We start from the raw sequence: 21,121 nt of genomic DNA on the forward strand, positions 1-21,121 counted from the left end.
AGAACAGCCAGTGTTCTTAATCACTGAGCCATCTCTCCAGCCCCCTTGGATGATTTTTTAAAAATAAAATAGCCAGGCATGGTGGCGCACACCTCTAATCCCAGCACTCAGGAGGCAGAGGCAGGCGGACCTCTGTGAGTTCAAGGCCAGCCTGGTCTACATAGTTAGTTCCAGGACAGCTGGGGCTACAGGGAGACCCTGTCTCAAAAAGACCAAAAAAAAAAAAACAAACCATTATTTTTATTTTATGTGTATGAGTATATTGCCTGAATGTGTATAAGTGCACCCCTGTCATGCAACACCCAAAGAGGTCAGAAGAGGGTACTGGATCCCCTGGAACTGGAGTTAAGGATGGTTGTTAGTTGCCATGTGGGTGCTGGGAATTGAACCCAGGTCAAGAGCAGCCAGTGCTCTTAACCGCTGAGCCATCTCTCCAGCCCCTTAACTGGCTGATATTTTTGTACAAACTTCAGGAGGTAGTATTAGGATTAACAGAAGAACAGGCACATATTCCTGGGCCCAGTCATCACAAAGCAGCTTCTTTATAGCCAAGGCCCTGGAACCCCCATTTTAACAAGCTCCACAGCTGATTCTATGTACCTGCTTGAGAACCATTCCTTAAATGCTAAAATAAAGAAGCGGTAGGCCACAGTAGCAGAGTGCCTGGTGACTTAGAACCCCAAGGAAACAACCTAGTCAGGGAGGTTTAGTTACCTCTCTCTTGAGCCAGTACCTGTGTGAGGGCAAAGGGGTGGGACACATAGCTGACTAAGACCTGACGCAGCTTCCCATTGAGGTCAGCACTCTCGATCCGGTCTAAATGTGCATCTACCCAGTAGATCCTGCAAAGAAAAAGAGAGCAGGGTGGTAAATGCTTGCAGGGGAGCCCAGTTCTTTCCTAAAGAGCTATTTCCTCCTGAACTGAATTGGTAGGTGTTGTCAAGGAAGCGCTCTTGATGAGAGGTCCCAGAGTTGAAGAAGGAAGTCAATGACTCCCAAGCAGTTCTGCAGAGGTGCAGAGAATTTAGTGTTCTTAGACATCTTGATCACTCTTTGACTCCTATTCAAAAATCTGAGCCAAAATTCTTACAGTCTTCTGAAAGAAAGCTCAGTCCATGTGGCCCAAAACAAGATTAAAAGAAGAGGACAGATGCCCCATCAATTCCCCAGGTAACCTTAATTTTTTAAAGGAGAACAGACTGTCTCAGAAGTCTCTTTTACTCTCTGTCCTTCAGCACTTTATTTTTTTGAAAAAAAAAAAAAAATTTTAGCAGAGTGGGGCAATTTTTTAAAGGAGAACAGACTGTCTCAGAAGTCTCTTTTACTCTCTGTCCTTCAGCACTTTATTTTTTTGAAAAAAAAAAAAAATTTTAGCAGAGTGGGGCTGGAGAGACGGCTCCGTGGTTAAGAGCACTGGCTGTTCTTACAGAGGACCAGGTTCGATTCCCAATACCCACATGACAGCTAACAATTATCTGTAACTCCAGATCCAGGGGAGTCCCAACGCCCTCTTCTAACCTCCATGGGGCATTGCATGACATGGGTGCAGCTACCTATATGCAGGCAATATACTCATACACATAAAATTTAAAAAAAAATCTAGTAGAGAAACTGCAAATTTCAGAATTCATTATGTCCTCTAAGTAAGTAACAAATCTAAGAATCAGCCCTTAAATGAATGTGGGGAACAGGTCTCCTGGTTCAGCCAGAGGACATGCTCTGTCTACTAAAGGCCTCCAAGCACATGTAAACCAGGAAGACAAAACCCAGTCGAGGGCCAGGGCTGGATTTAGCAACTGCTCAAAGACTGTGTTGCCTCTTCCTCATCTACCAAGGAATTTTCCATCTTTTCTTTTTCCCTATGTCTGTCTCAACTGTCCCTCCCTGACACACCCCATTTCTAGGAAGCTGTTTGGCATGGGATTCCCACCTGCGGGTGTCATAGTCTAAGGTAAGGCCATTGGGCCAGCCTAGGTCTGTGTTGATGAGGACCTTCCGCTCAGAACCATCCAGGTTTGCCCGTTCAATCTTGGCAATGTGTCCCCAGTCTGTCCAGAAGAGGTACCTAAAACACAACAGTGCCATTGTTACCAAGGCATGGGGAAATGGTGCCAGGAGGTTAACGAGGATACAGAAGATACACCAATCCATTATCTCTGCCACCAGGCCTTTCTTGCCTGGATCTCTTCCTGCTCAGCATGAACTTACCCCTTTCTGGGGAAAACAGCAATGGCCCGGGGTTCATCCAGACTATTGTTGATCAGCACTTTACGGCAGGAACCATCGAGCCGTGATGCCTCAATGGTATTTCGGCCTGTATCTGTCCAGTACAGATTTCTGGCCACCCAGTCCACTGCCAGCCCATCAGTGGTCTTCAGCCCATGCCCAATAACCGTTTCCATGTTGGTGCCATTCAGATCTGCTCTCCTTGGGGACAACACAGGGTACATGAGTAATCAGATTGATTGAGAATACCCTGAAACCTGTAAGCTCCATAAAGACAGATATCAGTACCCTCCCCAGAACTCAGCATGATAGGTGCTCAATAAAACATGTGAAGAATGAATGAGTGACTTTTTAGGAAAATAGAGTGTTTTCTGCAAACTGGAAATAATAGAGGCTTTGGGTACAGATCTTGCCACAGGACAAATAAATCATTCCTTATATATCTTTGTGAGGAGATAAAGATTGCTATGTGGGGTGATTGTAAGAGAGGTATATTGGGGCTAGGAATATAGTTGAGTGGTAGAGCACCAGCCCTGGGTTCAATCTCCAGCACAAAAAAGAAGAAACAGGCAAAGCAAAGAAAGAGAAGAAAAGATTTGTTAAAACCACCCTGGGCTTTTCTATAGAGACCCAAACATCAGGGAACTCAACTTCAGGATAAAGAACATGCCACAATCACCTGGGGGCTCTCACTGAATTGCACATGCCATCTGCCTCCAACATGAGATTCTAATACACCCCTAAGGAAAACAAAGGCAAAGATCCCTATAACCAATCTAAGAATTTCTGCCATGGTAAGGCACTTTTATCAGAAGTAGGACATCACATTCCTTAGCTGTATTGGATTAAGATATTTAAAGAATAATAAAAATAGCAAAAAAAAAAAAAATCACTTAAAACAACTTTGTAAAGCACTCTAAAACTTAACACTGGCTAAGGTTCCTATACTGCAATACAGCTCCCAGTTATTCCCAATGAGCCCTAAGGGGATTCTTAGAATTCCCTTGAGACCCAGTGGTAGGTATGGATGACTCCAGGTCCTCAATCTAACATTTTATTTATCTTACATGCTAGGTTTCCATATAGTGTTTATGCATTTATGTGTTTGTTTACTTATATGTTGGAGACAGGGTCTCATGTAGACCAGGATGGCGTTGAACTAAATCACTATGTAGCTAAGAATGGCTTTGAACTTCTGATCCTGCCTCTACCTCCCTAGTGTAGGATCACAAGCATATGCCACTATGCCCAGTTTAGGCAGTACTGGGGATTAAATTTAGGGCTTTGTACATATGAAATAAGCAGCCTACCAACTGAACTTTATTTCTAGTTCCTATTTATTATGTTTTTGAAACAGGATGTTGCTATATTGCCCAGGCTGATCTTAAATTCACTATCCTCCTGCTTCAGCCTCTTGAGTCCTGGGATTATAGGTGAAAAACCACCATAACTATCTCTATTTTTATTTTGTGAGACAGGATCTTACCCAGGTTGGTTTCAAACTAGTGATTCTCCTATCTCAGCCTCTTGAGTAGCTTTATAATCTTAAACAAATGAACAAACAGTAAAAGTGTAGAACACTACAAAAAACAGGTAAGGATTAGAACTCCTATCCCAACTGCAAATCATCTTGTCCATTTAGTTGTCAACCAGAACATAAGCTCCCAAGTGATAGGTCAAAAGTAGGTCTGAGTCCCCTGCCAGTTTCAGTGCTATTCATACCTGATAACATCCAGGAACACATCTGTGTAGTAAACCTTTCCATCCACACTGTCATAGTCCAGGGAGATGACATTATTGAGCTCAGGGACAGGAACATGCACATCTGTGTGGTCGTTGGTGTCCAGTGAGATACGCCGAATAGAGCCTCGGCTAGAGAAGAGCAGGTAGGTCTCTGGGGAGGAGTCACAGGTCTTCCCATCCCCCTTTAGCTGGATGCCAGTGGGGCAGGCACAGGAGAAGCCAGAGGGCCGAGGCAAACAGAGGTGGGAACAACCACCATTTTTCAAGCCACACTTGTTAAAACCTGGTGAGAGAGAAGCACAAGTTTTCACACCCACCTGGGAGGCTCTGATTCTCACAAAGTAACTAGTTTCTGATGGCTGACTCCTAAGTAACAAGATTTAGTGTCTGGCAGGGGTGAGGAAGACAGAGTGTCTAAGAGTTCTTTGGAGGTAACAGCATCACAGAGCTATAGTACTCATCCTACCTAGAGGGACCGCAGCCTTATCCCTGGAAGGGGGCTTAGGCAGGTAGCTATCTCTCTGATTGTAAGTTCTGTGCTCTGGATATATCTCTGCTGTTGGGATAGCCACAGAAATCCAGAGGCTCTGACTCTCAGTCCCAGGGGTCTTCTCACCCAATGGCTGTGCCCGATCTATAGCTTGGATGTCCATGAGGCCTGGCAGGTTGGACCTCACCAGGATGACATTGCTGCCGGTACTCTTGTCGGCCCTGTGGATGCTACGGGTCTGCCAGTCAGTCCAATAGATATAGGAGTCAAGCAGGGTGAGGCCGTATGGGTGCTGCACTGGTGACACCAATGTATGTCGATTGGCACCATTCAGGTCCGCAGCCTCAATTCTCTGTAGAGGAGGTAGGGGAGGTGACTATTGGTCAACCAGGAACCCTCAATACAAATCCTGAATAGGTCTCATCCATCTTCCCAGGCTTCTGGGGAACAACAGGGACAGGGTTCTCACCTCAGTATGGGCATCAGCCCACAGCAACTGGGAGCTGGCCTTGTCCACAGTCAGTCCATTGGGCCACCCAAGGTTGTTGCTGATGAGCACAGTGCGGTCTGAACCATCCATTCCAGACCGCTCTAACTTGGCATTCTCCCCCCAGTCTGTCCAGTACATGAACCTGAGTGAGGAAGTATATAGCAGCTGGTCATTTCAGCAGCCTCTGTAGACCATGGATACCTACAGTATGCCAGCCACTTTGCAAAGTACTCCACATGTTTTATTTCACTCAGTCCTCAGAGGGTAACAAGGTATGCATTTTCACTGTAAGTAAGCTGGTAAGGATCAGAGAGTTTAAATTTTTTACTTTTATTTGTATGTGTATAAGTGTTTTGGTGGAGCAAGTAAGTGCTCCAGTGTCATGCAATGCCCTTGGAGGCCAGAAGAGGCTACCATATCAGTGCTGGGAACTGAACCTGGGTCTTCTATAAGAACAGCCAGTACTCTTAACTGCTTTCCAGCCCCAGGATCAGAAAGTTTAAACATTAGATTCAAATAATAAAGCTAATACACAATGAAAGAATTTGAATCCTGCTCTATGTGTATGTGTGTGTGCGTGTGTGTGCGTGCATGTGTGTACACCTGTGTTATGTGGGTACATGAGCACCTGTATGCATGTGTATATGGATACCAGAGGTTAATGTCAGGTGTCTTCCTCAACCACTTTCTATCTTATTTATTGAGACAAGGTCTCTCACTGAAGCTGGAGCTTAATGACTCACCAAGATGAGCTGGCCAGCGAATTCCAGGGTTCCTCCTGCCTCCCCAGCACTAGGGTTACAGGCACATATCACTGTACTTGGCTTTTTACATGAGTACACTGGGGTTCCGAACCCAGATCCCCATGCTTACATGTCAAGTGCTTTACTGACTGAGCTATCACCCTAGTCCTTGACCACTGGTCTTCTGGTTGTAAGGCTCATGCTTTAAAACTATATGCTATGCTGACACTCTGAAAGAAGCCACAAGGGAGTGGAACAGACCTGCAGGGGGACAGTTGGCTCTACAATGATTTACAATGGTCTACAGTGATCTGTTGGGGGTCACAGTGTTCCTGTAGTATGTACTTATTCTCCTTTATTCACCTTTACCCATCTACAGTTCCAGTTAAGCTTGGATCACTCAGCTAACTAGAGTGATAACTCCAGCTCTCACCCCATCTCATGATACAGTACGATGGCCCGGGGACTGTCAAGGTTCTGCCACACCAAAACTTTCCGCATCGATCCATCTAGGTTTCCCACTTCAATCCGGTTCGTTCCTGTGTCTGTCCAGTACACTTTCCGGCCAATGGCATCTACTGCGAGTCCATCTGTGGTCTGCAGCCCTACAGGATGTCAGAAGAGATCACTGACTCCTGCCTTAAGACATGAGATTTTTCTCCAGCTCTGTAGTCACACAGGTTTCCCTGGGCTGGGAGGAAGGCTCACCTGTGGTGATGATGTCCTCATGCTGTGAGCCATCCAGGTTGGCGCGGCTGATCCTGTGCAGCGTGCTGTCAGACCAGTATACTTTTCCTGAGAGGGAAGGCTTGGCTCAACCCATGCCCCACCTTCCCACAGTGGCACCCACAACTGACTCATAGTCTGGGACATCAGGTCCTATCAGAGAGTCTTGTATCCTCTAGCAGGAGAAAGCAAGAAGTGGAGAAATACCATGGCAGAACAGCTCTTGGCAAAGACAGAAAGAGTAGGGATACAAATTTAGGTGGGAAGGAGAGCCACACAGACCTTCCAGGGGATCCACTCCAATGGCAATGGTGTTCTTCATGGTCATGTTGATTGGGACCACCACATCAGCAAAATAAGGGATGTCAAGGGAAACCATGCGTACATCAATCCTCCTGGCGAAGATGAGGAAACTGTTCATGCCTGCCCAGGAGGTAGAGAGAGGAGGGAGAACAATCAGAGCCATTAAGATTTGAAGGCAAGCAAACTAAAGCCCATGGCCTGATGCTGCTGGTTACTGAAACTATTTAAGCCTCAGTTTTCCGATCCACACAATGGGAACAATAACAAGATGGCTATAAGGACTAAGCATTAGGCCTCGTACACATGTTATCATAAGTTATCTCTTCTTGGGGAGGAGATTTGAGACAAGATCTCAAGTAACCTAGGCTGGCCTCGAATGTATTGTGTAGCCGAAGTGGGGGGGGGGGTGTTTTGAACTCCTGATTCTTCTGCTTCTGCCTTCCAAGTAGCAGCATTACAGGCATGCACCACCCCAACTTAATACCTCATTTCTTCATTAATTCTATGGAAGCAGGGCCAATGAGATGGCTCAGTGGGTAAAGGTGCCTGCCACTAAGGCTGATGATCTAAGTTTGATCCCCAGGACCCACAGAGTCCTGGGAGAGGATTGACTCCTGTGTGTTGTCCTCCGACTCTCAGACATGAATCATGTTATGTGCATGTCCACACACATGCACATAAATTAAATAAAAATATAATAAGAATAATAAAATGGAAGCAGCCCTCTTTGAAGGACTATCATGACGCTTAAGAAAGGAGTAAAAGAGATGAGAGATGGTTCAGCAGTTAAAAGCACCAACTGCTCTTGCAGTTAAAAGCACCCGGTCCTCTGCTAGAGCAGTCAGTGCTCTTAACCGCTGAGCCATCTCTCCAGCCCCAAATTATTATTTTTTAAAAACAATAGGTTGGAGAGATGGCTCAGCAGTTAGGAACACTGGTTGTTCTTGCAGAAGACCTGGCTTTGAATCCCAGCACCCACATGGCAGCTAACAACTGTCTGTAACTCCAGTTCCAGGGGATCTGCTACCTTCTTCTGTCCTCCAAGGGCATTGAATGACACGAGTGCACTTACATACATGCAGACAATACACTCATACACATAAAATAAAAATAATTTTAAAAAATTTTAAATGCATGCTTAAAAATTTTTAAAAAAAAGAAAGAAAAAGAAAAAGAAAAGGAGTAAAAGGGGACTGAAGAGGTGGCTAATCCCTGTAACTCCAGCTCCAAGGATCTAACACTCTTCTGCTTCCACATGCACAGGCACGCACACTGGCACACCCTCTTGCAGACACATATGCACATACATAAATAAAATTTAAAAAACAGTAAAAGGACTCTAGAAGACTTCATTCACAAGCTGAGAGGCACTCAAATTCTCTGGAAGGTCAGAGTTCAAGTATCCCTTAGGCGATACCCTGACTTCTAACATCTGAATAGCCAGGTCCTGCTTCTGGGATCCTCTCATAAGGCTGTCAGATAGGTCACATGCTCACCAAAGTGGCATATCTAAGGGGGAGAGGGTATCATTACATTGTAGCTAGGATACAGTTTTCATAATTTTTTAAAATTTATTTTTTATGTGTATGTGTGTATTGCCTGCATACAGGTAAGCGCACCCATGTTGTGCAATGGCTGCAGAGGTCAGAAGTGGCTGTCGGATCCCCTGGAACTGGAGTTATGGACAGTTGTTAGCTGCCATGTGGGTGCTGGGATTTGAACCTGGGTCTTCTGCAAGAACACTCAGTGTTCTTAACTGCTGAGCCATCTCTCCAGCCCCTATCAAGTTTGGGCAGAAGGAGGTCTTGTTCTAAACAAAATCATAATTACAATTTTGCAACTGATGACATTGTTTTGAAACAGGACAGTCTTTTTCTAATATGTGTGAAGATCATGAGAAACAATAGAAACAGACCTCCACTCCTGTCTACTTTCTCCCCTGGGTCTCTCCCCTAAGCTTTCTTTCTTCCTGAGCTTCTAGCAGTCACAGATTCTTGGACCACACTTGCAGAGGAGAGACAGCCCCTTTCTCACCCAAGCAGGTTCTATCCAGATGAGTAATACTTAGACTCACCTGCTGAACAGGTCTTGCCATCTGACAGCAGGTTGATACCTGTGGGGCAGGTACAGCTGAAACCGCTTGTATTTGGAGATCGAAGACACAAGTGACTGCAGCCACCATTCTCCACAGCACATGGTGTGGTCACTGTGTAAGGAAGAGGGGCATCAATGAGGAGGGGTATCAGTGGGCAGGCTAGTGCATAAAAAGGCTGTGGAGAAGCTTTCAGGATGATGGTTGCTCACCTGGGGGCCTCTGGCGGTGGAAGACATGGATGTCCATGAGATTCTCCAGGTTCTCCTGAAGGGTCTCCCGGTCCAGCCCAGTCTGCCGGTCAGCACTCTGTATACTCTTGGTTTGCCAGTCAGTCCAATAGATACGGTCTCCATATAGGGTCAGCCCAAAAGGGTGGGGGAGCTGGCTTCCAATCAGCACCTGTCAGGGCCCCAGGACTTGTGTAATTCAACAGTACAGAGCAGGAGTTAAAAGCCCACACTCACTCTTGCAGCTCTGCCACTTCAGCTTACTGTGTGGGCTTTACCCAGAGCTAGTTACACAGTCTCTCTCAGCCCCAGTCTACCAATCTATGATATGATTGTGATAGTGCCTGGCCCAAGGGTTATATGATGGTTTCAAAAGATCAAGTATTATTAAAGGAACACCAGCATGTCTTGGCACAATTACAAAATGAAAATTAGTAATTTTACAGTGGACCCTACAGTCAACCAAGCAGTCAAAATAGGTATCATGATAATGGGACAAGCCAGTATCTGTGCTTGCCAGTGAGACACAGAGAACTCAGTATGTGACCCCATTTGATGTATTATGCCTGCCCCAAATGGATATAAACAGAATCCAGTCACAAGGAAGTATCATAGAAACCCAAACTGAAGGACAATTTACAAAAGAAAGTGCTTTTCCTTGTAAAAAATGGAAGGAAAAATGCAGGCTCTAAACCTGCTTTGCTTCATGACTGTTTTTCCTTCTTCCCACCAATTCACCTCCTCAAGGCAGCTGCCAAGATTACCAGCTTACCTACCCAGAAGATTTTCTTTAAGTCTAGTAAAATTGTAAAAGCTTAAAAAAAAAAAAAAGATAGGAGGAACAAGATGGCTCAGTATTTAAAGGCACTTGCTACCAAACATGGTGACCTGGAACCCACATAGTGGAAGGAGAGAACCAACTCCTGCAAGCTGTCCTCTAACCTCCACACATGTGACATGGCATGCACATGCATGTGAACACACACACACAAACATACACATACAGAATAAATGTGCTGGATAGCTTTAGTGTCAACTTGACACACCTGGGTTGAGGGAGCCTCAATTGGGGAATTTCCTCCATAGGACTGGCCTGTGGCCATGTCTGTGGGGCATCTTCTTGATTGTTGAGTGATGTGGGAGGGCCCAGCCCACTGTGGGTGGTGCCACCCTGGGCAGGTGGGCCTGTGTTGCATAAGAAAGCAGGCTGAGCAGGGACCAGGGGAGCAAGCCAGTAAGCAGCCATCGCCTATAGCCTGTGCTTCAACTCCTGCCTCCAGGTTCCTGCCCTGAGTTCCTACCTTGGGCTCCCTGACGAACTGTAACCCAGGAGATATAAGCTAAATAAACCCTTTCCTCCTCATGTTGTTAGTGGTCAGAGTGTTTTGTCACAGAAATGGAGAAACAAACGAGGACAATAAATAAATGGGATTTTTTTTCAAAAAAGTAAAGATCAAGAGAGGCACAGAAAGGCTGAGGGAATGTTTTAGATTAGAGATTAAAGAGCCATGATCACGAACTGGGCATGATGGTGCAGCCTGAAGTCCCAGAACGCTGGAAATGAAGCAGGAGGATTGCACAAGTTTAAAGCTAACCTGGGCTACATAACAAGACCCTGTTGAGAAAGAGAGAGGGGGGAGAGAGAGAGAACACTAAATGCAATGGGTGATTGGATACTAAAAGAGAAAAAAAAAAAACTTTAAGGGACATTATTAAAAAAAGAAAAATATAGGAGCTGGAGAGATGGCTCAGCAGTTAAGAACACTAGCTGTTCTTGCAGAAGACCTGGGTTCAAATACCAGGACCCACCTGGCAGCTAACAACTGTTTGTAACTCCAGTTCCAGGAAATCTAACACCCTCTTCTGGCCTCCACAGGAATTGCATGCACTCATACACATAAAATAAAAATAAAATAAAATGTTAGAAAGAGTGCATGGCTGAGAACCGCTGTCCAGGTGCTGGGAATGTAGCTCAGTTGGTAGAGTGTTGCCTAGCACACAGGAATCCCTGTGTTTGCTCCCCAGCATTGCATAAACAGGGCACAGAGATACCCACCTACAGTCTCAGCACTTGGGAGGTGGAGGCAGGGGGGTCAGAAGTTCTAGATAAGCCTGGGTTATATGAGACCCTGTTTCAAATAAAATATTTTTTAAAAAAGAAAAATATAAAGAATATTATTGGAGAAATTCCCGTGATGAAATTAAACACGGAGTGTGGATTATACATGTTCTATCAACATTACTTTTACTAGTTTTTTTGGTATGCAGATAATGTATGTATGCATTCCTATGTGTGAAGGAGGGTACACAGTGCACATGTAGAAGTCAAAGGACAACTTCAGGTGTTGGTCTTTGTCTTCTACCTTGTCTGAGACAGGGTCTTTTTGTTTACGCCAAGACACCTTTTCTGCAAGCTTCCAGGGATTCAGTTCTCTCCACCTCCCAACTCCTGTTAAGAGTACTAGGATACCAGATACTTATGCAATTGTGTCCTGCTTTTATGTGGTTCTTGAGAATTTGAACTCAGGTCCTCATGCTTGTACAGCATGCACTTTTACCCACTGAGCCATCTCCTCAGCCCAATTTTATCACAGAAGATAAAAGTCCTTGCTCTTAAGAAATATGCACTGGAATATTTTGGAACTGTGGCAAGATGCTTCCAATTTAATCTCAGATGGTTCAGAAAAATGAATTGTGTTTGTGTGTGTATAGAGACAGAGACAGAATGAGAATGGTAAAACAAATGTGCAAAATTATATTCCTTTTATACTCTTGCAACTTTTCTAGAAGTTGGAAATTATAACAAAATACTATCAAAAATAGAGGCATCTCAATCATGGGCTCAATGTGCAATAGTGTTAGTTGCAATGCATATTAGGAAAGTCTGTGTATGTATATGCCCAATTCCCCGTTTGCTTTCATAATCAACCAGCAGCTTTGTGTTCCTTCACCCTGCCTCAGCTCTAGAGGGCATCCATAGCCTTGAGAAACAATACCTGTTCCATGCTGGTCCCATAACCTCTAGGTCCCCCTAGCTCCTATCAGTTGCCAGTCAGGGATTGCTGTCTTGGAGGCTCTCTGAGCTGCAGGAAGCTGCTTTAGTGCCACCTTTACCTTCCTCTTGCTGCCATCCAGCCCAGCAAACTCAATAGTCTTCATGCCTGCATCAGCCCAGTATAGCCGCTGGGACCCATAGTCAATAGCTAATCCATTAGGCCATGTTAGATTAGAAGAGATGATGATTTGGCGGCTGGAGGCATCCATGCCGGCTCGCTCAATCTTGGGACTTGCACCCCAGTCAGTCCAATACATGTACCTGGATATAAGCAAAAGTGTTCTTAGTCTTCCAGTTACTATCCAGTGGGGGGCTGTGGATGTATTTGTTTTAGAGCAATTTCTAGCATATTTAAGGTCTATGGTTCAATTCACAGCATCAAGGGTAACCCAGAGGATTTTAGGATTTCTGCCTGCAATAGTTATCCCAGACTCCTACTTCACTGTCCAGCCCAGCCCTGGACTTAGATCTACCCCTGAAGGACTTACATCTTGTATCACTATCAGAAAACAGAGGCCAAAGCTTAAGAGTACATAGCATGGGAATAAAAAAAGAGGGGAAGAGAGAATGAACAAATGTGCCACCACATCCAACAGAAGTGTTTTCCTGATTATACAGGCTAAATATGGTACATAAGTTTAACAATTCTATACAACCATGAAGAAGATGAAGGTAGAGCTATGTACTCAAATGGGAAGATATTCAAGATATATAGTCAAACAGAAAAAGAAATTCCAAAATGTATTTTTTTGGTTTTCTTGCTATTATTTAGGGATTTTTTGTTTTGTTTTGTTTGTCTTAATGAGACAGGGTCTCTCCCTGTAGCCTCAGCTGGCCTGGAACTTGCTATGTAGACTAGGCTGGCCTTGAACTCAGAGATCCGCCTGCCTCTGGGATTAAAGGCATGTGCCACCACGCCTGGTTTTGTTTAGGCTTTTAAAAAGGTTTTATTTTTATTTTATGTGTATGAGTGTTTTTCCTGCGTGTATTTAAGTGTACCCGTGCATGCAATGCCTATGGAGGCCAGAAGGTGTTGGATCCACTTGCACTGAAGTTAAGGATGGTTGTTAGCCACCATGTGGGTGCTGGGAACCGAAACTGGGTCCTTTGTAAGAACAGTCAGTGCTTTTAACCTCTGAGCTATCTCTCCAGCCCGTTTGTTTAGTTTTTGAGGTAAGATCTCATGTAGCCCAGGCTGGTCTTAAACTTGCAAAATAATCAAGGATGACCTTGTGTTTCTCATCCTCCTGCATCCACCTCCCAAGTGCTAGGATTATAAATGTGTGCCACTATGCTCAGATTTTTTCCTTTCTTTTTTCTTTTTCTTCCCTCCTTCCCAAACTATATAGCCCTGAATAGATTTGAACTCACAGTCTTCCTGCCTCAGTCTCCAAGTGCTGGGATTACAGGCATGCATTACCATGCTTGGTTCCAAAATAGCCTATCATTTTTATAAAGTCAATCCCACCACTACCACCACCACCAATATTTGTAAGCATTAAGAAGAAAATCTGGGGAAAAATATCTTAAAAAATGCCTACACTGTTAACAATAGTTATTACTGAAGAGTAAGAATTTTCTTTTCTACATATTTGATTTTCGTTAAAAACATTACGTTTGTAAGCAAATAACAAAAAAAATTTTAAGGTTTCCCTGCCCAGAAAGGAGACAGGGTTTTCACTTACCCTCCTTGGACTCCATAGCTTTCCTTAGAACACCCCACTGACCTCTCTCCCCACTCTCCAGACTTCCTTCTAGTACTCAGGTCTCAGGAGAGTCGGGACTCAAAAGGGGCAATACTTACCCACCCATAGGCTCCACCACGATGTCTCGAGGACGATCAAGGTTCTCCCAGATAAGTACTGTCCTCATGCTGCCATCTGTGTTGGCCACTTCAATGCGGTCTGTACCTACCGAGGAACAAGGGTTAAAAACACTAACTCCAGGGGCTGGAGAGATAGCTCAGTGGTTAAGAGCACTGGTTGCTCTTGCAGAGGACCCAGGTTCGATTCCTGGTACCCCCATGGTGGCTAATAATTGTAACTCCAGTACCAGGGGATCTGATGCCCTCTATGGGCATTGCACAACATGGGGTGCACTTATACACATGCAGGCAAACACTCATACATAAAATAAAAATAATTTTTAAAAATCCCATTAACTCCAGTCTTGCTCATTCCTTCTTTTTTTTTTAACCATTATACTTTTTTTTAAACCATTATACTTTTTTAATTTTTTTTTTTGCTCATTCCTTCTTATTGCTCATTCCTTCTTATCCACTCCCATGCCCTAGGCAGCCAGGCCACTGTTCCATGTATATACCTGCATCTGTCCAGTAGAGTTTGTTGGTGACCCAATCAATCGCCAGGCCAGCAGGGCTTTCCAAACTGGTATCTACTACCACCTGGGCAGGAAGCAAAGCCATATCACTTACTGTACTCCTGTCCCAGCTCTGGAACCCAAACTCCACTGACTATAAGGAATGGAAGGCATCTCCCATGGAGAGGGCAGATTCCCCCTCTCCATCTCTGCTCTTCCAGAGGGACTGGGTCCATGCTGGGCCCTACCTCCTGTCCTGTTCCATCCCACTTGGCCCTGCTGATGGTATCAGTGCTGACATCTGTCCAGTATACGTGGTCATCTCGGGAGTCCCAGTCAAGAGCAACAGCACTGCGTACGTCAGCCAGTGGGATGACATCGTCGGACAGGTCCTCTGTGTCAAAGCTGATCCGACGGATGTCCATCCTTCGGGCAAAAAGCAGGAACTTGTCAAGACCTGATCAAAGGCCGAGAGGGGTCTCCTTTTAATGCTCTAAATCCAGTAACAGTGATAGACACAGATGCTCACTTGTGTGACACCTGGTTCAATCACACTTCCTGGGACCTGCTATCCTTAGCTCCCTGCTCTTCATACTGCAGGTGCCCTTAAGTAATGGTCAGCCCAGTTGGCAGAATCAGACTTTAAGAGTCCAGTGGCAATAGATTCTACCCTGCCACTTAAGTGTCTATCAGCATCATCTGAATCATTCTCTCCTCTGACTTCTCTTTGATATTTACTAGTGCCCTGACTGGACCACTGCTAGCTCCCAGCCTACTTCTGGGAATTCTATTCTGTCTCAGGTATTCTGCTTCTTTTGGCTTGTTTCTGTTTTCTTGAGGTAGGGTCTTACTATGTAGCCCAGATTTTCCTCAAATTTGTAATTCTGCCTTGGCCTCCTCCTAAATGCTGGGATTACAGACATGCTACCTGGAAAAAGCTTCTGCTTCTACTTTGTTGTCTAGAATATACCTTTCTCTTGCTGTTTTCTTCACAGCTGTAGTCAACAACAACTACACATTAAGTACCTTTCTTGCCATACACTGGGCTTAGTGCTTAGAAAATCTTGATGCCTAGTACATATACACAATGGAATTTTACTCAGCCATAAAGAAAAATGAAATTATTAAACTTGTAGGAAAACGGATAGACCTGGAAAGTATTAAATAGTGAAGTGATCTAGACTCAGATTAAAAAAAAAAAAAAAAAAGTCACACATTTTCTCTCATATGTAAATCCCAACTTTACATATACATTATATTTATTATTTTTATGTGTATGAGTGTATTGTCTGCATGTATGTACGTGCACCCCTGTTGTGCAATGCCTGCGGAGGTCAGAAGAGGGTGTCGGATCCCCTGAACTGGAGTTACAGGTGGTTGTTAGCTGCCAAGTGGGTGATGGGAATTGAGCCTGGGTCCTCTGCAAGAACAGCCAATGCTCTTAATCACTTAGCCATTTCTCCACCCCCACCCCCCCCTTTTTTTTTTTTTTTAAGAAAAAGACAAGGCCTCATTATTTTGTCTTAGCTGGCCTGGACTCACTATGTAGACCAGGCTGGCCTTGAACACACAGAGACCTGTTTGCTTCTACCTCCCAAATTCTGGGATTAAATAAAAGAATACAATGACACAAGTGCACAACCTGAATCTTAGCTTTCAATGTTTATATATGTGTATGTTGGTATGAAAGTGGGTATAGGCTATCAAACTAGATGGAAGGGAAAAGGGGAAGGGCAAAAGGACATGTGACATGAAAGCAGAAAGGTAGTCACTAGGGTTCAAGGTTATGGGGGCAGAAGATGGGGGAGAAAAAAGGAGGAGAATCAACAAAAACGAAAAATTTCTTGAAAAAATACCATTATGAAACCTAATTTGTTGTGTGCTAATTCAAAAAAGAAAAAGCAGGGGCTGGAGAAATGGCTCAGCAGTTAAAAGCACTATCTGCTCTCCCAGAGGACCTGGGTTCAATTCCTAGCACCCACATGGCAGCTAGCAACCATCTGTAACTCCAGTTCTAGGGGACCTGATACTCTCTTCTGGCCTCTGTGGGCTTTGCAAGATACAGGTGAACTTGGATACATGCAGGCAAACAGTCATACAAATAGAATAAAAATAAATTTAAAAATTGTTTTAAAAAGAAAAAGCTTGGGGACTGGAGAGATGGCTCAGCGGTTAAGAACAGACTCTTCTTGTAGAAGACCCGGGTTCAAATCCCAGCACCCACATGGCAGCTAACAATTGTCCATAACTCCAGTTCCAGGGACTCAGACAGCCTCTTCTGTCCTCTGCCGGCATTGCATGACACAGGTGTACTTATCTACATGCAGGCATAACACTCATACACATAAAATAAAAATAATAAATAAAATATTATTTTAAAAGAAAAAGCTTTCGGGGCATGGTGGCACACTCCTTTAATCCCAGCACTTGTGAGGCAGAGGCAGGTGGATCTCTGTGAGTTCAAGGCCAGCCTGGTCTACATAGTAAGTTCCAGGACAGCGGGGGCTACAGGGGGACCCTGTCTCAAAAAAACCAAAAAAAAAAAAAAGGAAAAGCTTAATGCCTCATACCAACTTTTTGTGGCCCATGTTATTCTTGCTCCCATTTCTAGATAAGCACCTGAGGATGACAGAGATCAGGAAACACACCCAGGGTCGCACGGCTACTAAGTACCAGAAATGGCACTCAAGTCCACTCCAGAGAGGGAGCTTTGGCCTCTGCTGTTCACAACATCTCTCAGTCAGCTCTTCTCTATCCTCTACCTTCTCCAGCCTGTCTGAATACTATTCCAGTACATTCAGCCTGTGGGGAATTGGTTCTAAGCCCTCTGCAGATACCCAAATTCACAGAAGCTCCAGGTCCTTACATAAAATGGGATGGTATGTTCACATAAACTATGAATATCCTGTATAAGTCATCTCTGCATTATTTATAATAATACAATATATTTGGTGCTGGGGATTCCATATGCAATGCAAATCCCATTAATATAGTTGTTATATTCATTAGGGAATAATAATGGAAAAAAGTTGATACAGGACTGGCAAGATGGTTCAGTGGGTAAAGGCACTTTGTCTTTGGGAGTTCAAGGCCAGCCTGGTCTAAATAGTAAGTTCAGGGTCAGCTGGGGCTGCAGGGAGACCCTGTCTTAAAAAGACAAAAAAAAAAAAAAAAAAAGCCATCCAAAGTTGGTTAAATCCAAATAAGGAGGTGGTGGAAATAATGCAAACAGAATACTCATGTATGAAATTCTCAAAAAATTAATTTAAAAAATCCAAAAATAAGAAACCTGCAGATATGAAAAACCTACTATATATTTTTCTACTAAAATAAAAGGTGCTTTCTGCCTAACTTTATCAACCCTCTTCCCAGCTCTGAGAAATCTTTAGGAAAAAGTGTGTGAGGAAGCATATTGCATCTCACTAAGGGAAGCAGCTGGGCACAAAAGAGGCAAGAGAAAAACACACTGCATGAATCTAGGTTCTCAGTGTTTTCTCACTTGAATGAAACCTGTTTTCCCTAATCACTCTCTCTGGAAGGGACCCAGAGCATCTGATATTTGTGTCTGTGTGTGTGTGTGTGTGTGTGTGTGTGTGTGTGTGTGTAGTATATGGGTGTATACAAATATGTGTGGGTACATGTGAATGTGTGCACATGTGGAGGTCAAGTATCTTCTATCACCCTTCACTTTATTATTTATTCATTTTGAGACTGAACATAGACCTCCCTAATTAGCTAGACTGGATGTCTGAGAGCACCAGGGATCTGCCTGTCTCTGCAACCCCAACTCTAGGGGTTGCATAGATGTACCCCACCATGCCCAGCTTTTATACAACGCTGGGGATCTGAACTCAGGTCCTCATACTTGCATGGCAGGCATGTTCCTGACTGGGCCATCTACCTTTCCCCAAGAATTTGATTTTATCGAGATTTAAGAGAGCCAGTGGTTACACAGCAGTAAGTAAGGAAGGAATGTGATATGGAAGGAATTATCCTAGGCCCCTTACTGGCCATGCCATATGCCTGAGCACTCCTCACTGGACTAGTCTCAGAAAAATTCACTCATCGGCCAGGCGTGGTGGTGCACGCCTTTAATCCCAGCACTTTAATCCCAGAGGCAGGTGGATCCCTGTGAGTTCAAGGCCAGCCTCGTCTTTGTAATGAGTTCCAGGACAGCTGGGGCTACAGGGAGACACTGTCTCAAAAAGACCAAAAAAAAAAAAAGTCACTCATCATACTGAGATCTCTAGGGCTAACCTGACAAGGTAATAACTTTGCAGGAGCTCAAAGGAAGCCAAAGGAATGATTTGGGAAGAGATGGAATCCTCTCATCCTTTACTTGTTAGACACAGAGCATCATCAGGATCTTAATTGTGGCTTTCTGTCCTAAGGACTTTAAGAAAAACTTTTATGGGGTAAGACTAAAGGTAAAGAGGCTAGAAATCATTCCCCTGCTTTCCAGAAGAACTAGAGCCTGCTTTCTGCCTAGATATAAGGCATCCTACCTAGTGAAGTGAAAGATAAGTCCAGTTGCAGGTGTCCACACACAACTGCATAGTGTCAACGAACCTTCAGCATCTACTGCTGGGCCCTCAGTCCTTAGCTTTGATATTGGAGCCCTCAGCCTCTTAAGTTCCTCATGGGCTCCCTGAAGAGTCCGGCTCTTCCTGACAAGCACTCCCTCCAACTCCTATCACTGTTCCACCCGTCCTCTGTTGACACTGGTGTCCCAGACCCACTTACTCTGGGCACAGGCGTGGCTGCTGATCTTTCGGAAGCCAGTGGGGCAGGCACAGGTGTAGTTCTGGCCACTGGGGAGACACAGGTGGGTGCAGCCTCCATTGTTGTCTCCACAGCGGTTTCTTCCTGCTCAGAGAGTGCAAAGCAAGATGGTCGTGAAAGACTCAAAATTTGCAAAGGTAATCCCTAGCTCAAGAAGCAGAGGGGTGAGCACTCCCAAAAGAACTATGTCTTATTGATTTTTACATCTGTCCCAACATTGAGTACAGGGAGTACCTGGCATGTAGGAGATGCCTCTAAATGTTTACATGAATCAGATGAGAAACACTGAAGCAAAAATCTCCCCGTCTTAAATGTCCAGCAGAGGGCACAATTAGCCTGTATCAATGCCAGCCCTGGCTTTTCCCTGACTAGAATCAATGGCATCTGTGATGAGAATTTTTTTTACCTGCAGGCTGCCTCTGGGGGTGCAAGGTATGAATATCCATGGGGAAGTGAAGTTTGTTGCGAATGATCTCCTGGTTTTTCCCAGTAAACTTATTGGCACTATTAATGCTCTTGGTGTGCCAATCTGTCCAATACAAGCTGTCTTCAAACACCGTGATGGCAAAGGGATGTGGAAGACCTGGGGACAGTCCAAAAAGACTTCAGTACAGACATGACCTGCCATGGCATGGCCCCTGATCCCAAACCTGGCAGCTGCACAAACCTCACCCTCTGCCAAGGCTCCAGGGGGCAGAGTTGGGAAGGGAGGATGAGAGATGAAAGAGAGCAGAACAAGGGCCTCACCCTGGCTAATGACAGCCTTGCGGTGACTCCCATCCAGGTTGGCCCTCTCTATGACATGGTGCTTAGCATCCACCCAGTACATACGGCGCCCCGCATAGTCAATGGTGAGGCCATTGGGCCAGAAGAGATGGGTGTCAGCAATGATACGACGTCCAGAGCCATCCATGCTGGAGGCCTCAATGCGGGGGGTATTGCCCCAATCTGTCCAATAAATGGTTCTAGGAAGACAAAAAAGGAAATTGAGAGGTGGGTAGTAGAGGACGAATGAGCAGTTAACTAGGATAATAATCAGAGGGCTTCTATCCATCAACCCATAGGATTTCAACTGTTTGAAGAATGCTTTTTTTTTATTTTAATATTTATTATTATTATTATTATTGTCTTTTTGAGAAAGGGTCTCTCTGTAGCTCCAGCTGTCCTGGAACTCACTATGTAGACCAGGCTGGTCTTGAACTCACAGAGCTCTACCTGCCTCTGCCTCCCAAGTGCTGGGATTAAAGGTGTACACCACCACGCTTGGCTTATTATTTTTATTTTATGTGTATGAGTGTATTGCCTGCATGTATGTGAGTGCACCCATGTCATGCAATGCCGTGGAGGTCAGAAGAGGGCTTTGGATTCCCCTGGAATGGGAGTTAAGGACAGTTCATGGCTGCAGTGTGGGTGCTGGGACTCAAACTCAGGTCCTCTGCAAGAGCAGATGGTGCTCTCAACTCTGAGACATCTCTCCAGCCCCTGCTTTTTATTTTTTAATTAATTTCTTTAAAATGATTTTTTTAAACAAATCTTGTATACTTTAGTTTTGTTTTTTTTAAATATTTTATTTATTATTTTTATATTATGTGTATGAGTGTATTGTCTGCATGTAAGTGAGTGCACCTGTGTTGGGCAATGCTGCGGAAGTCAGAAGAGGGCTTCAGATTCCCCTGGAACTGGGGTTAAGGACAGTTTGCAGCCCCCATGTGGGTGCTGGGAATCGAACCCCGGTCCTCTGCAAGAACAGTCAGTGCTCTCAACCGCTGAGCCATCTCTCCAGCCCCTAAAATGATTTTTTTCCCCCAGTGTTGAAGACTGAACACGGGATCAAACCCAAAGCCTAATACTAGGCAAGTGCTCTAACCACTAAGCTGCATCTGCAGCCCTCAAGCATATTTTTAAATATTTGTAGTTAAATG

The 21,121-nt window shown here is 44.5% G+C and overlaps 1 protein-coding gene across 1 annotated transcript in view; it reads right to left on the reverse strand.

Annotated features, from left to right (window-relative positions):
* The window catches only part of Lrp4 (LDL receptor related protein 4), a 77,143-nt gene that overhangs the window by 12,286 nt on the left and 43,736 nt on the right, over nucleotides 1–21,121 (reverse strand). Inside the window, exons 14-31 of the mRNA XM_008843557.3 lie at nucleotides 19,947–20,164; nucleotides 19,606–19,782; nucleotides 19,161–19,283; nucleotides 14,666–14,874; nucleotides 14,421–14,502; nucleotides 13,903–14,008; nucleotides 12,158–12,359; nucleotides 9,026–9,215; nucleotides 8,796–8,927; nucleotides 6,701–6,841; nucleotides 6,401–6,487; nucleotides 6,126–6,297; nucleotides 4,929–5,091; nucleotides 4,586–4,811; nucleotides 3,949–4,252; nucleotides 2,209–2,427; nucleotides 1,931–2,065; nucleotides 734–842 (exon numbers count right to left, since the gene is read on the reverse strand). Coding sequence (XP_008841779.1) covers nucleotides 734–842; nucleotides 1,931–2,065; nucleotides 2,209–2,427; nucleotides 3,949–4,252; nucleotides 4,586–4,811; nucleotides 4,929–5,091; nucleotides 6,126–6,297; nucleotides 6,401–6,487; nucleotides 6,701–6,841; nucleotides 8,796–8,927; nucleotides 9,026–9,215; nucleotides 12,158–12,359; nucleotides 13,903–14,008; nucleotides 14,421–14,502; nucleotides 14,666–14,874; nucleotides 19,161–19,283; nucleotides 19,606–19,782; nucleotides 19,947–20,164 — 2,995 coding nt within the window. The remainder of the gene's footprint in view (nucleotides 1–733; nucleotides 843–1,930; nucleotides 2,066–2,208; nucleotides 2,428–3,948; nucleotides 4,253–4,585; nucleotides 4,812–4,928; nucleotides 5,092–6,125; nucleotides 6,298–6,400; nucleotides 6,488–6,700; nucleotides 6,842–8,795; nucleotides 8,928–9,025; nucleotides 9,216–12,157; nucleotides 12,360–13,902; nucleotides 14,009–14,420; nucleotides 14,503–14,665; nucleotides 14,875–19,160; nucleotides 19,284–19,605; nucleotides 19,783–19,946; nucleotides 20,165–21,121) is intronic.

This window comes from Nannospalax galili, unplaced genomic scaffold (genome assembly GCF_000622305.1).
Source record: "Nannospalax galili isolate Female #2095 unplaced genomic scaffold, S.galili_v1.0 scaffold1200, whole genome shotgun sequence".
Lineage (NCBI taxonomy): Eukaryota > Metazoa > Chordata > Mammalia > Rodentia > Spalacidae > Nannospalax > Nannospalax galili.